The 17,024-nt window shown below is 43.9% G+C and overlaps 1 protein-coding gene across 1 annotated transcript in view; it reads right to left on the reverse strand.

Moving 5' to 3' along the window:
• Positions 1-379: 379 nt before the first annotated feature.
• The window catches only part of LOC126188617 (nucleosome assembly protein 1-like 4), a 76,231-nt gene continuing 59,586 nt past the window's right edge, over positions 380-17,024 (reverse strand). The window contains exons 3-4 of the mRNA XM_049930218.1: positions 15,336-15,485; positions 380-404 (exon numbers count right to left, since the gene is read on the reverse strand). Coding sequence (XP_049786175.1) covers positions 380-404; positions 15,336-15,485 — 175 coding nt within the window. The remainder of the gene's footprint in view (positions 405-15,335; positions 15,486-17,024) is intronic.

Raw genomic sequence — 17,024 nt, forward strand, 5'->3', positions numbered from 1 at the left:
CTCAAATTACAGCAAAGTGTGGTCATTATCAACATTTACTGAGTGCAATAACAGATACTGTTGTGTCACCTCACTTTAACTTTTCTCAACGAGCTGAAGAATACCGGATGGGCATGGAGAAAGGTCATTACACTTTCGCTGATCGTGGAAGTGCCAGTAGGCAGCAATAGGAGACGTCACAGTATTCTTTTGCGAAACATACTGTGACAATTCGTTAACACGGTAATGGCTGTCCGATTTGCCTCAAGGACTACATTCCGATTCATGAAATATACTAAACGCATCCTGTGTCAGGAAATCAGCGAACGCTTGACAGAGGAACAATTTGTACTTGGATAACATTCCCGTACCTATTTTAGAGTACCGTATGCAATATACTTCACATTCTCTTTCCAGTAGGCTTTCTGCAAAAAACAAACATTTATGTTATAAATCGCAGAATTTTAGATCCGACAAGAAGGATTTCTTAATCCACATTCCTTTTATCAGGAGGTTTTAATAGTAATTTAGAGACTTTCTGTGTAACGGGAAATTCATTTGTATGCTCTCGATAATTTTCCATTTAAAGTTTACTTTAAACACGTCGTTAGATTTTTTTTTTTTAATTTCTTGTTGGCATGAACGAGAATTATTTGGATTACATACTCCCATAGGAACTGAGATGAATATTAGGTAAACACCTTACCGCTATATCACTGCCATAGGCATTCATTCCCAAAATTTGTGTCTTGCTTACGCCACCGTGAAAAAATTCGTTTGGTGACTGAGCTGATTATTAATGGGTGTACTTGTGATTGCGGGTTCTGGTATATTTAATAACTGCGTATGATGTTCTTTCTGTATGCTTCGATGTTCAGACGATTAAATTCTGTGTCTGCTACCATCTGAATAGCGAAATTAATTCTATAGTGGACCGTACTGATGTCACTGACCACCTCAAATAGCTAGGCACCTGTTACATCTAGTAAACTAATGTGAAATCTACATAGCTCCACAAGAATATAAATTTGTACTGTTTGATTTATACTGTCATTAAATATTCTGTTTGCCATTTCTTTAAGAAATATTTTGGTAAGTAGGCCACTGATGAGTGTGCTCGTTGCTAGCACTTCTTTTTGTAAATAAAACTGTTTGTCAAACATGAAGTCATTCTTTTCTCCCATTAGTTTTAGAGTGGCTATAAGTTCTTCTGTGTGCGCAGCTGTGGTCTTCCCTTGTTTCTACATCTGATCATCAATAATGTTATCTAAAACTTCCTGGCAGATAAAAACTGTGTAGCGGACCGAGACTCGAACTCGGGAATACCGGGTTCGAGTCTCGGTCCGGCACAACGTTTTAATCTCACTCTGGAATAATGTTATCTGTTTCTCCAGCTGACACATTTGTGTAGATAGATGTGTGTTAGGTTTGATGGCTCAAATGGCTCTGAGCACTATGCGACTTAACTTCTGAGGTCATCAGTCACCTAGAACTTAGAACTAATTAAACCTAACTAACCTAAGGACATCACACACATCCATGCCTGAGGCAGGATTCGAACCTCTGACTGTAGCGGTCGCTCGGTTCCAGACTGTAGCGCCTAGAACCGCACGGCCACTCCGGCCGGCTTTGGTTTGATGTTGACGGTGTATTTGCATTTACTTTTTTGCCTGCGTCTATTAGTGTTTTGCTGGTTCTTATTGTTTGTAAGAGAGTAACACTTATGTAGCATCGAATGGTTGGTATTTGAGTTTTTAGTTGCAGGGCATTTCTGTGCAGTTTTTAAGGCATCTACAGTAGTAACTGAAGAGCTGTATTTGTTGATCTTTGATTGGCAATGAAGGTTGTGTGCGTTGGAGTTATATGTGTGATATATTTAGCTTGAACTTTCGTCATGATGATTTTGATAGTTTTTAGGTGTTTCTGTGGTCCTTCTACACCTCGTGGTGTTACACACTTCTCATCTAACTAATCTTGGTATCGATGGTGTATTCCGTATCACTCACACGTGTTAGTGTGTTTCTTTTACCTATTTTGGTGTCGTCTATAGGGAACGAGAGACGTTTAAAACACTTAGGGTACAGTGGGGCTATTCCGCTCATTTCAGCTGTAAGAACTGTATAATATCACATAAACATTCCCAAAAAAGTATCTATCAGTGTGATACAGTTATGGTATTGTCATTGTGAATACATCCCAGAGCATAAATGGTCGAAATTCCTTTACAGGAACAAAGTATTAAACAAACATGTGAAGAAATTAGAAATCACATTGTATAACAGTGGTGGGGATGCTCCACCCGGTCAAGAGGTTATTCCGCCCAGTGTATTTCAGTGTCAATATCACAAGCGTTTACTACAAGTAAACATATTTCGTCCTTTTGCACTCACAAACTGCGTGAAAACACGTAGCTCATTGCTGGCACTTTTTCCAGAGGAGCAGCCCTATAACACTCGTTATTGCTTGTTTGATATCTTCCTCGAACCATGAATCACTCGGATTTTTCCTTTTGTATGTAAGTACCATCTTAAAAGTAACCAAGGAAATAAGTTCTCTAGAATTTCGCAGTAAAACACCAGTTAGAATAATAACTTGACTGAGCAGAAATATCCCCAGGTGCAGACATTTCGAAAGACGTGGCAAATCAGACCTTTGTGGAAAAAGTCAGCAGTATTTGTTGACACACACACTGCATAAGCTTTGTTTTTTATAAAAGTTACAATAAAAGTTTAAAATTTCACTTCATTGTGCATGATATACCTAAGTTTTTAACGTTATATTAAAAAAGCCATCACAATTCTCTTAGTACCTCTAGAGTTTGTTCTTGTGTTCTGTCAATAAAATAAGGGAAAACACCCGTAATACATCCACACGCTGCGACAAAAGGGTACTGGCTCACAATGAAGGCAAAACGACCTTGACTCAGTGACGAACTAGAGCACAATAGCAAAATGTCTTAGTTTAGGCGGATCAGTCCTGTGAGCGGAATAGCCCCGCTGTTCCCTAAGAGTATTTTCTGAGAGTATAAGACAGTAGTTCTCAGATTTTTTGAGCTTCGGGCGCATTTAAAAGGTCGCAAATAATTGTGGGCTCATTACATACACATTTCTGAGGAATATGTTTTACAAAATATCAAATAAGTTACTGTGTTGGCCTCACCGAACTTTACCATGGATAAAGTGTTGCTTTTATAAATACAGTTACATTCATTATTAAATGAATTTATCACTCTCACCACTGCATATTGTTATGATTGTAGCAATGTGACAATTATCTGATCATTCTGTTTCTCCAGACAGCAGCATTCTGCCATCCCACAAAGTATTTTTCTCTCCTCACTGCGAATTACACTTTCCCTAGAAGATAAACTTCTCGGTGGTGTAAGGCTTTATCATCACTCATTATTTTGAAATACCTTTGCCTAGTTTCCAAACATCCGCTACTGTTAGACAGCTAAGATTAGCAGCAATGTAAGAGGGAAGACAGTTGGCATGAAACTTTCCGAATACTGTCGACACTATTAGGAGAAAAAGCCACCTTATTTTCTTATCCAATCTGCACTATTAGACAAGAGTTAAGGACTCATTCCGTATTATCTGACGTGAAATAGACAAAAATGGGTAGCTATATATTCTTTTTTATTTGGCCATGTGTTTTGCTAAAATATTACAGGGTCCACCCGTAAAAGTTCTTGGGCCCACCAGTGCACCCTGGCTCCCACTTTCAGGTCTAAGCCAAGTAGTCTAACTGTAGCTTATTACAGACTCTCGTGGCGCCGACAGGAAAGGCGGCTCTAGAGACAGCAGATGCATAGTAGAAACTAGTTTTTTAGTGTAGTTGCCTGTGTAGGAATAAAATAATGACTTCATTAATGCTAAAACTAATCACGTATACACATCCTGTAAACTGAGTCGTTCAATATCATTTCGATAAAAGAATCGTTCAAATGATCTACAGTACATATAAATTACTACCTACACCACTAGCCATTAAAATTGCTACACAACGAAAATGACGTGCTACAGACGCGAAATTTAACCGACAGGAAGACGATCCTGTGATATGCAAATGATTAGCTTTTCAGAGCATTCACACAAGGTGGGCGCCGGTGGCGACACCTACAACGTGTTGACATGAGGAAAGTTTCCAAACGATTTCTCATACACAAACAGCAGTTGACCTGCGTTGCATGGTGAAACGTTGTTGTGATGCCTCGTGTAAGGAGGAGAAATGCGTGCCATCACGTTTCCGACTTTGATAAAGGTCGGATTGTAGCCTATCGCGATTGCAGTTTATCGTATCGCGACATTTCTGCTCGCGTTGGTCAAGATCCAATGACTGTTAGCAGAATATGGAATCGGTGGGTTCAGGAGGGTAATACGGAACGCCGTGCTGGATCGCAACGGCTTCGTATCACTAGCAGTCGAGAAGACAGGCATCTTAGACGCATGGCTCTAACGGATCGTGCAGCCACGTCTCGATCCCTGAGTCAACAGATGGGGACGTTTGCAAGACAACAACCATCTGCATGAACAGTTCGACAGCGTTTGCAGCAGCATGGACTATCAGCTCGGAGACCATGGCTACGATTACCCTTGACGCTGCATCACAGACAGGAGCGCCTGCGATGGTGTGCTCAACGACGAACCTGGGTGCATGAATGGCAGAACGTCATTTTTTCGGATGAATCCAGGTTCTGTGTACAGCATCATGATGGTCGCCCCGTGTTTGGCGACATCGCGGTGAACGCACATTGGAAGCGTGTATTAGTCATCGCCATACTGGCTTATGACCCGGCGTGGTGGTATGGGGTGCCACTGGTTACATGTCTAGGTCACCTCTTGTTCGCAATGACGGCACTTCGAACAATGGACGTTACATTTCAGATGTGTTACGACCCGTGGCTCTACCCTTTATTCGATCCCTGCGAAACCCTACATTGCAGCAGGTTAATGCACGACCGCATGTTGTAGGTCCTGTACGGGCCGTTCTGGATACAGAAAATGTTCGACTGCTGCCCTGGCCAGCACATTCTCCAGATCTCTCCCCAACTGAAAACGTCTGGTCAATGGTGGCCGAGCAACTGGCTCATCACAATGCGCCAGTCGCTACTCTTGATGAACTGTGGTATCGTGTTGAAGCTGCATGGGCATCTGTACCTGTACATGAGATCCAAGCTCTATACGACTCAATGCCTAGGCGTATCAAGACCGTTATTAAGGCCAGAGGTGGTTGTTCTGGGTACTGATTTCTCAGGATCTATGCAACCCAAATTGCGTGAAAATGTAATCACGTGTCAGTTGTAGTATAATATATTTGTCCAATGAATACCCGTTCATCATCTGCATTTCTTCTTGGTGTAGCAATTTTAATGGCCAGTAGTGTAAATGGCAAATAATAGTCTGAACGCCAGCAACCGCCAAGTAAGTAGACACAATACACGATAAATAGCAGAAAGCACGAGATCCTATTACAACTTGCAGTCACTTGTACAATTTACACGTGGTCAGAAAGTGCTGTGGAACATTCTCGGGGAGCCACAAGTATGTGGAGTTTGGAATGTGATACAGGAAACGCACTTGACTAGAGTGTACGAATACTGGGCGTTGCAACGACCCAGACAACCTTAGAGTCCAGTCTTCAGTAACTGAAAGTATTAGGAAACCGTCTCCGTGTCACTTTGTTGGATGGTGTAGGAATAGGTGATAGGACACAGTTCGTAGCGTGCCTGTTAACACTCCACCTTCTCCACGCACTTTACCTCCATCCCGTGCATGTAAACTGCCGAGTTCTTCAACTTACAAAACCTATCAGTAATTGCTTGCTGTCTTAGTCGTTCAGTGTTTTAGCAGGCTGTGACGGAAACAGGACTTCTCCTCACAAATCCGCAGTTGAAGGCGACTGTACAGTTTTCAGATCTCTCTACAGGACGCGATATCGGTGTTCATTACCCTACTCTCTTTTGGGTTCTTATTTATTTTTACAACATTTTTCACTTATCTCAGGGAGTACGACAGTTAAAATCCCCATCTGGACTTTCAGATTTACTACTTCTGTGATTTCCATAAATTGATGAAGGAAAATTCCCGGAATGCTCCATTGGAATAGTTCATCCAACTGCCTTGCTCACGTTCTTCAGTTCGAACTTGTGCCCCATCTTCAGACTTCGTCATCGTCGAGAAACTGAATACAAATCTTTCTTTACTTTTATTGTGCTGTACTTGTTTGGAAATTGATGTGCCTCGTGTTTTCTAAGGTTACGATTTTACCTCTTTTAACGCCAGGTCCGTTGTTAAGTTGGTATTGTAGATTTTCGAAGACTTTCTGTTGTTTTATTACGTCTTCTCTTTCTGTGAAGGAGTTCTCTATTTTCTTATGTGACAATGTTGTCTTCATGATTGTTGTAGATCCCTATCAAGCAACAGACTGTTTTACTAACTAAAAGTGAATTGAATCGACAGGGTTGTCAGGAAAACTAAGCTTGGTCCCCAATGCCGACTACTTTGATCACTAGTATAGTTACTTCAAGATGGTAAAACAGTTAATTTTTTTCCTTTTCATTGCCGTTACTGTGTATGATGGAGTTTCCTGTGATATATGACACAAACAGACTATCATTTTTTATTTGAACTGATAATTAAATGTTTGTTTTATGTAACTGGACATGGAGCAACTGTATTTCACCGTGTACAGTGTGAATTTCTGCTTCAGCCAATGAATTTCTGAGCTTCGTTTTACTCTGTGGCTAAAAAAAGGAACATTATGAACATTATATTCAGCAGGAGGCGGAGTTCCTAAAATCTAAATACTTACATTTTTTTATTTTATTAAGTCTTTTATACATCTACGTGCACATCTACATACGTGCTCAGCAAGCCATCATACGATGCGTGGCGAGGGTATCCTATACCACTAATACTTATTTCCTTTTCTGTTCCACTCGCAGATATTGGGAGGAAAAAACAACTAGCTATATGCCTTCGTAAAAGCCCTAATCTCTGTGATCTTACCTTCATTGTCCTTATGCGAAATGTACGTTACCGGCAGTTGAATCGTTCTGCAGCCAGCCTCAAGTACCGGCTCTCTATGTTTTCTCAATACTGCTCCTCAAAAAGATTGTCACATTCCCTCCAACGGTTCCCGACGGAGTTTCAGAAGCACCTCAGTAATAACTGCATGTTGTTCTAAGGCACTAGTAACAAATCTAGCGGGTCGCCTCTGAATTGCTTCAACGTCTCCCTTTAATCCAACCTGGCGCAGATCCCAAACATTCGAACAATACCCAACAACGGGTCACACTAGTGTTCTATACGCGGTCCCATTTACACACGAGCCACAATTTTATAAAATTCTCCCAATAAACCAAAGTTGACAATTCGCCTTCTCTACAACAATCCTTACATACTCATTCAATTTCATATTGTTTTGCGACGTTAGGCCTAGATATTTAATAGACGTGGCTGCCAAACATCACATCAATAAAGTCTTATTCGAATATTATGGATTTGTTTCTCCTATTCACCTGCATTCTCTACAATTAGGGCTAACTGCTAATTATCACACCAACTAGATTTTTTTTTCTAAGACCTCTTGTGTCCTCCTACACTCACTCAACTTCGACACATTCCCGTACGCCACAGAGTCATCAGCAAGGCCTGCCATTCTGTTCAACTGATTTTCCAAGCAATTTTCAGTTTCTGAAAGTATTAAGCGAAGTAACAAAACCCTAAGAATTTAAGTTCTCCCTGATATTTAATTCTCATTTCTCCTTGATTTATATTATTGCTTGCTCAGTGTACAGTATGAAAAACATGGTGAATAATCCATAACCTCGTTTCTTTCCATTGTCAGTTACTAGCTCCCATTCATAGCCTTCAATGTGCCATGTCCACGGCTTTCACTGTGATCCTGACAACCTCCATCACTGCCGTGGTCGACTAGTTGCCTGCATACCCGCTCCACTGGGGCACTTACTCTTGTAGACCTCACAACAACAGTACTGCAAGCCCGGCGCATCAACCATAACAAGCTATAGGGTGTGGCAAATAAAAGTCGTCCGGTGAAGAGAATTCCAGGGTGCAAAGAAACAGCAGAGGACAGGAAATACAGTGATAACCTGACTATAGCTGATGTTGAAAGTCATCACCATTCATCTCTTGGCAGTTCTGGGCTGAAATCAGCAAGTTACTGAAGGCGTATCAAAGCTGGACTGCTGGAAGTGCTGCAGTTTCATCCGAAATGTTCTGCTGCAGTTCTCGAAGACCATGAGGGTTGTTGAAATATACATTAGACTTCAGAGCTCCCCACAGAGAGTAATCGCACCCTGACAGATCGGATGACCTGGGTGGCCAGCTACTGCCACGAGCTGACTGACCTCTGCTAACAAACCTGTCAATCGTGAAGATTGAGTAAATGTGCCCCAAGGTTCAGCTGGTTGTATTGAGAGTTGCTCCATTCTGTTGGATGGACTGTAGGTCTTTTCTTCGTCCGTTAATCTTGCCACAAATAGTTTCAAAATGTTGGTAATATAACGCGGCAAAGTCAGCGTCTAATGGATAATGATTGGACCAGTAATGCCACGTGCAGACACTGTAAATCAAAGACGAACGTTCTGATCATGCAATGGCGGTCTTCTAAAAGCCTGATGGTATTTCGACTGCGACATACGTCTTACATATCAGGTAATAACTGTAGACTCATGTGCCAAAACATTATGACCACCTGCTTGATAGCTTGTTTGTCCGTCTTTGGAACAAAATACGTCACCGATTCTGCAAATCATGGATCTGACAATTTGTTGGTAGGTCTCTGGAGGTATATGGCATTAGATTTCTACGCACAGGTCATGTAATTCCCCAAAATAACCGGCTGTGGATTTGCATATGCGGTGATGGCGCCCGACAGCAACCGAAATGGATTCCATAGGAAAGCACCCGTGGTCTAGGAGTAGCGTCTTTGGTTAGTAATTCACACGTCCTCGATCCGGTGTTCTAAAACCTTCACCATTTAAATTTTGATTAACAAATAACATTGGTGGTCGAACACTTCCGGCATTAGAAGTCATCCTCATTCCCGACGTCCTTGTCAAAGAGGCCAGAGGAAGGGTCCGAGATTCAGGGCACTCTCTTGTTCCTGTAGTCGGAAACTGCCCTGAAGACGGAAGAATCAGCAACTGTCAACGGCATGAGGATCCAGAAGTATATGTGACCTGTAATTGAAAAAGTGTCGTGATGATCTCTCCATTTACGAAAGATTCCGGAATAGTCCCCCATTGGATCTCCGGGATGCGACTGCCAAAGGGCAGGTGATGATGAGAGGAAAACTGAATGACTGGAAAAAAGGAGAATGTTCTTCAAGTCAGGGCGTGGAATGCCAGAAACTTGAACGTGGTAGGGAAGCTAGAAAATCTTAAAAGGGAAATGCAGAGGTTCAATTTAGATATGGTAGGGGTCAGTGAAGTTAAGGGGAAAGATAACGATTTCTGATCAGATGAGGATAGGGTAACTTCAACAGCAGCAGACAATTGTATGACGGGAATAGGATTCGTTGTGAGTAGGAAGATATGGCAGAGAGTGTGTTACTGTGAACAGTTCAGTGATAGGTTTGTTCTTATCAGAATCGACAACAAATTAACACCGAGAATGATATTTCAGGTACACATGCAGACGTCACAAATTGAAGACGAAGTGATACATTACGTGAGGATATTGAAACGGTAATAAAGTACGTATAGGAAGATGAAAATGTCATAGCCATGGGTGGCTGAAATGCAATTGTAGGGGAAGGAGTAGCAGAAAAGGTTACAGGAGACTAATGGCTTGGGTCAAGGAATGAGAAAGGAGCAAGACTAATTGAGTTCTGTGATAAATTTCATCTAGTAACAGCGAATACTCTGTTCAAGAATCACAAGAGGAGGAGATATACTTGGAAATGGCCGGATACACGGGAATGTTTCAGTTAGATTACGTCATGGTCAGACAGAGATTTCGAAATTAGATACTGGATCGTAAGGCGTACTCAGGAGCATATATACACTCCTGGAAATTGAAATAAGAACACCGTGAATATATTGTCCCAGGAAGGGGAAACTTTATTGACACATTCCTGGGGTCAGATACATCACATGATCACACTGACAGAATCACAGGCACATAGACACAGGCAACAGAGCATGCACAATGTCGGCACTAGTACAGTGTATATCCACCTTTCGCAGCAATGCAGGCTGCTATTCTCCCATGGAGACGATCGTAGAGATGCTGGATGTAGTCCTGTGGAACGGCTTGCCATGCCATTTCCACCTGGCGCCTCAGTTGGACCAGCGTTCGTGCTGGACGTGCAGACCGCTTGAGACGACGCTTCATCCAGTCCCAAACATGCTCAATGGGGGGACAGATCCGGAGATCTTGCTGGCCAGGGTAGTTGACTTACACCTTCTAGAGCATGTTGGGTGGCACGGGATACATGCGGACGTGCATTGTCCTGTTGGAACAGCAAGTTCCCTTGCCGGTCTAAGAATGGTAGAACGATGGGTTCGATGACGGTTTGGATGTACCGTGCACTATTCAGTGTCCCCTCGACGATCACCAGTGGTGTACGGCCAGTGTAGGAGATCGCTCCCCACACCATGATGCCGGGTGTTGGCCCTGTGTGCCTCGGTCGTATGCAGTCCTGATTGTGGCGCTCACCTGCACGGCGCCAAACACGCATACGACCATCATTGGCACCAAGGCAGAAGCGACTCTCATCGCTGAAGACGACACGTCTCCATTCGTCCCTCCATTCACGCCTGTCGCGACACCACTGGAGGCGGGCTGCACGATGTTGGGGCGTGAGCGGAAGACGGCCTAACGGTGTGCGGGACCGTAGCCCAGCTTCATGGAGACGGTTGCGAATGGTCCTCGCCGGTACCCCAGGAGCAACAGTGTCCCTAATTTGCTGGGAAGTGGCGGTGCGGTCCCCTACGGCACTGCGTAGGATCCTACGGTCTTGGCGTGCATCCGTGCGTCTCTGCGGTCCGGTCCCAGGTCGACGGGCACGTGCACCTTCCGCCGACCACTGGCGACAACATCGATGTACTGTGGAGACCTCACGCCCCACGTGTTGAGCAATTCGGCGGTACGTCCACCCGGCCTCCCGCATGCCCACTATACGCCCTCGCTCAAAGTCCGTCAACTGCACATACGGTTCACGTCCACGCTGTCGCGGCATGCTACCAGTGTTAAAGACTGCGATGGAGCTCCGTATGCCACGGCAAACTGGCTGACACTGACGGCGGCGGTGCACAAATGCTGCGCAGCTAGCGCCATTCGACGGCCAACACCACGGTTCCAGGTGTGTCCGCTGTGCCGTGCGTGTGATCATTGCTTGTACAGCCCTCTCGCAGTGTCCGGAGCAAGTATGGTGGGTCTGACACACCGGTGTCAATGTGTTCTTTTTTCCATTTCCAGGAGTGTAGACTCAAACCATAATGAAGTAGTGATGCAGAGTAGGCTGAAGTTTAAGAGATTAGTCAGGAAGAATCGATACACAAAGAAGTGGGATACAGAAGTGCTAAGGAATGGCTATAGATATAGTAATAAGGAATAGCTCAGTAGACAGTACAGTTGAAGAGGATTGGACATCTCTAAAAAGGGCAATTACAGAGGGTGGAAAGGAAAACATAGGTACAAAGAAGGTAACTGGATAACGGAAAAAATACTTCAGTTGATCGATGGAAGAAGGAAGCACTAAAATGTTCAGGGAAATTCAGGAGTATAGAAATACAAGTCGCTGGGGAGCAAAATAGGCAGGAAGTGCAGGGAGCTAAGGCGAAATGGTTGCAAGAAAAATGTGCAGAAATCTAAAAAGAAATGACTGGTGGCAGGACTCACTCAGCATATAGCAAAGTCATAATAATCTTCGGTGAAATTCAAAGCAAGGGTGGTATCATTAACACTGCAACGGGAATTCCACTGTTAAATGCAGTGGAGAGGGCGGATACGTGGAAAGACTGCTTTGGAGGCCTGTATGAGGGGTAAGATTTGTCTGATCTGAAAGAAGAAGAAAAAGGAATTGATTTAGGAGAGATAGGGGATCCAGTATTAGAATCAGAATATAAGAGTCCTTTGGAGGACCTAAGATCAAATAAGGCAGAACGAACAGATATCATTCTACCGGAATTTCTAAAGTCATTGCGGGAAGTGGCAACAAAACGACTATTCACGTTGGTGTGTAGATCGTATGTCTGGCGACGTACCATCTGAGTTTCAGAAAAATATCATCCACACAACTTCTAAGACTGGATTGCAAGAGCTGAAAAGTGCAAGAATTATCGCACAATCTGCTTAGAAGCTAATGCATCTACATTTCTGACAAGAATAATGTACAGAAGAATGGGAGAGAAAATTGTTGCTGTGTTAGTTGACGATCAGTTTAGCTTTAGGATAGGTAAAGGCACCAAAGAGGCAGTTCTGATGTTGCGGCTGATAATGGAAGCAAGACTAAAGAAAAATAAACACGCGTTTATAGGATCTGTCGATGTGGAATAAGCGTTCGAGTATGTACGTACGTAAAATGGTGAAAGATATTCGAAATTCTGAGAAAAGTAGGGTAAGCTATAGGCAGAGATGGCTAATATACAATAAGTACAAGAGCCAAGAGGGAATAATAATAGTCGACAACCAAGAACGAAGTGCTCGGGTTAAAAAGGGTATGAGACAGGGATGCAGCCTTTCGCCCCTACTGTGCAATCTGTACATCGAAGAAGCAATGATGGAAAAAAAAGGAAGGTTCAGAAGTGGAATTAAAATTCAAGGTGAAAGGATATCAATGATACGATTCGCTGATGACATTGCTATTCTGAGTGATAGTGAAGAGGCCGGCCGAACTGGCCGAGCGGTTCTAGGCGCTGAGGTCTGGAACCGCGCGACCGCTACGGTCGCAGGTTGGAATCCTGCGTCGGGCATGAATGTGTGTGATGTCCTCAGGTTAGTTAGGCTCAAGTAGTTCTAAGTTCTAGGGGAATGATGATCTCAGAAGTTAAGTCCCATTGTGCTCAGAGCCATTTGAACCATTTTGATAGTGAAGAAGAATTACATGATCATGGTCTGTTGAATAGAAATGAACAGTCTACTGCGTACAGAATAAGGATTGAGAGTAAATCGAAGAAAGACGAAGGTAATGAGAAGTAGGAGAAATGATAAGAGCGAGGAACTTAACACCAGGGTTGATGGTCACGAAGTACATGACACTAAGGAATTCTGCTACCTAGGCAGCAAAATAACCAATGACGGACGGAGGAAGGAGGACATCAAAAGCAGACTAGTACTGGAAAAAGGGCATTTCCGGCAAAGAGAAATCTAATAATATCAAACATAGGTCTTAATTTGAGCAAGAAATTTTTGTGAATGTGCCTTTGTAGCACAGCCTTATATGATGGTAAACCATGGACTGTGGGGAAACGGAAACAGAAGAGAATCGAAGAATTTGAGAAATGGTGCAACAAACGAATGCTGAAAATTAAGTGGGGTGGTAACGTAAGAAACGAGGTGGTTTTGCTCAGAATGGGAGAGGAAAGGAATATGTGGAAAAAACAGACAAGAAGAAGAGACAGGGTGATAAGACGTATTTTAAGTCATCATGGAATGACTTGCATGGTACCAGAAGGAGCTGCAGACGGCAAAAAGTGTAGAGGAAGGCAGAGATTGGAATACATCCAGCAAATAATTGAGGATGTAGGTTGCAAGAGCTATTCTGAGATGAAGAGGCTGGCACAGGGGAGAGGAATGCCTAGTAGGCCGCATCAAACCAGACATAAGAATGATGACTCATCATCAACGGAAGGTAATCATATTGTTGTTGTGGTCTTCAGTCCAGAGACTGGTGTGATGCAGCTCTCCATGCTACTCTATCCTGTGCAAACTTCTTCATCTCGCAATGCCTACTGCAACCTATATCCTTCTGAATCTGTTTAGAGTATTCATCTCTTGGTCTCCCTCTACGATTTTTATCCTCCACGCTGCTCTCCAATACTAAACTGGTGATCCCTTGATGCCTCAGAATATGCCCTACCAATTCTATTCAATACCTCAAGGTAACCGTAAGCTCCTCGAATCACTGTAGCACGGATCTGGCTCCGAAACACAGACAAGTACAGTTCTGAAAGATTACATCGCCGACGGGGAAGACATTAAGGATAAAGGGATGCAGGTGGCTCGCAGTTCTCAGAGTGTCTTTAGTTACTACCACAGGTCCCACGCAAGCGCAAGAGACTCTCCTCCAAACTTTAATATTGCTCCCAGCAGTACGCGCCCGTGGCGCGCTGCACGTTTCGAGCCACCGTGTACCTTGATGACGGTGTTTTTGGAGACGACCATCGACCTAGTGTAGCAAAAGTGTGATTCATCCGAAGAGCCGACATGTTTACATTGACCTGCTGTCGAATCTCAGTGGTTCCAAGCAATAGCAACTGGCGATGTCGTTGGGTCAACATACCAACCCGTAGCTGGTGGTCTGCTGCGGAGCTCAATATTCAACAGTGTACAATGAACGGTGTGCTCCGAAACACTTTTGCTTGCAGCAGCGTTGTGCTCTTTCGATAGATCAGGTGGTTCAAATGGCTCTGAGCACTATGCGACTTAACATCTGAGGTTATCTGTCCCATAGAACTAGTTAACCTAACTAACCTAGGGACTTCACACACATCCATGCCCGAGGCAGGATTCGAACCTGCGACTGTAGCGGATGCGCGGTTTCAGACTGAAGCGCCTAGAACCACTCGGCCACACCGGCGGGCTGCCACAGATCATCATCTATCGTACTTTACAGGGCAGACAAGCCTCAAAACCCCAAGTTCTGTGGAGAGTCGAGGACGCCCAATCATTTAGCACCTAGTGAAAGTCTCACTGTCTTTTGCCTCTTTCCGTAGATGCTCACGACAGAAGCACGTGAACATTCAGTGCGATTCATCGTTTTCGAGATACACGTTCACAGGTTCAGCGTAATAATAATCTGGTTTTGGTCAAAGTCGCCTATCTCAATGGATTTACACATTTGCGGCCCGTCTGTGTCAGCTCTGCTTACATACTTTTGATAACGCGTCACGTGCCCGCAACTCCACCATGCGGCAACCAACGTCACGGTGGGCAGTGGTCATAATATTTTTGCCTATGATTGTACGGGTCTCTAGTGGAAAGAATGAAACGGTATTGCACATCACCTTATTTAATTTGTCCAGAAATGGGGATTCGGCGAGAACAGTGGTTGTGTGACGGATACACTTGCGATTTATCTAGTGTGGTCGGTGCGAGACGTGCTGCCGCTACTCCCACCGGCGGCTGCGGCTGCTGCTGGAGCTGCTGCTGTAGGACTCGTACTCGGAGTCGCTGTAGTCGGTCTGGGCGGCCTCGCCCGTGTAGAAGAGCACGGCGCGCGGCACCAGGCTGCTCTGCAGGTGCAGCCCCACGTCCACGTCGCGCTCCCACGCGTCCAGCTCGTCGTCGTCGCTGGTGCCGGCAGGCGCGTCTCTGCCACCAGGGCACGGGGCACACCGTGAGCCACATACCTACTCTCATGGTGCTCGGCGCACAGCACGTGCCGAGCTTACCGGGTGATCAAAAAGTCAGTGTAAAGTAGAAAACTGGATAAATCGCGGAATATTGTAGATAGAGAGGTACAAAGTGACGCACATGCTTGTAATGACACGGGGTTTTATTAGAACCAAAAAAAGTACAAAAAAAGTCCGACAGGTGGCGCTTCATCTGATCAGAATAGCAATAATTAGCATAACAAAGTAAGACAAAGCAAAGGTGATGTTCTTTACAGGAAACGCTCAATATGTCCACCATCATTCCTCAACAATAGCTGTAGTCGAGGAATAATGTTGTGAACAGCACTGTAAAGCATGTCCGGAGCTATAGTGAGGCATTGGCGTCGGATGTTGTCTTTTAGCATCCCTAGAGATGTGGGTCGGTCACGATAGACTTGCGACTTCAGGTAACCCCAAAGCCAATAATCGCACGGACTGAGGTCTGGGGAACTGGGAGGTCAAGCATGACGAAAGTGGCGGCTGAGCACACGATCATCACCAAACGACGCGCGCAAGAGATCTTTCACTCGTCTAGCAATTTTTTTTTTGGTTCTAATAAAACCCCATGTCATTCCAAGCATGTGTGTCAATTTTTACCTCTCTATCTACATTATTCCGTGGTTTATTAAGTTTTCAAATTTATACTGACTTTTTGATCACCTGGTACATAACAGGTAGTTACACTTAAAGTGCAGCTACTCACTGAGGTCCAGTGTGGGTTGTAATCATCGTATGTTATCGAAACTTGGTAGAAATTCTATTCCGTTGATGTGGAACTTATTTCCCACGGGAAAAAATTAGTTCCAACTTCGGCCACCAGGTGCAAATATGGCGCTCTCAATGCAAGAAAGACGTATATAAATGTTTCCGTTTGTAATGGAATAGTAACGGGATGTGGGCAGAAATGGTCAAATCAGTGAGAAAGGCATAATGTTGGTTTCGTTATTAACTGTCGATCACAAAATTTTTTTTCACTATCAGCACCGCAGACGTAGACGAGATGCTGTACAGCGCCAGATTTGCACCTCGTGGCCAATATTGGAACTAAAGTTTTTCCAGGTGAATCAGTTCCACATTAACACATTATTATATCTATAACGTTTTTCTGCCATACGATAATTGCAGCTCATGTTGGACCTTCGGGAGCAGCCGCACTTTAATTACAACCACACAATACATACGTACAAAGTGGGTCCCAGTCACGTTAGAAGTGTGGCTATGAAAAATAAAAGTCATGGATTACGTTCAAAAAATCCTTGTATTTGTTGAAAATAGTCTCCTCCTGAATCATAACACATTTGAAATAGTTTTAAAGATGTCTTCACCCAGTCTCCTTAGTCCTTTTTTGGAGTTGTATTTAGTACTGCAGTACAATTTTCTTGCATGTCCTTAACTACGTCATAACCTCATTTTCGGGAACAGCCAAAAGTTGTCTGGTGGCCAAATCCGGCGAATACGGTGTGTGATACAGGACTAT

Source organism: Schistocerca cancellata, chromosome 5 (genome assembly GCF_023864275.1).
Source record: "Schistocerca cancellata isolate TAMUIC-IGC-003103 chromosome 5, iqSchCanc2.1, whole genome shotgun sequence".
NCBI classification, from domain to species: domain Eukaryota; kingdom Metazoa; phylum Arthropoda; class Insecta; order Orthoptera; family Acrididae; genus Schistocerca; species Schistocerca cancellata.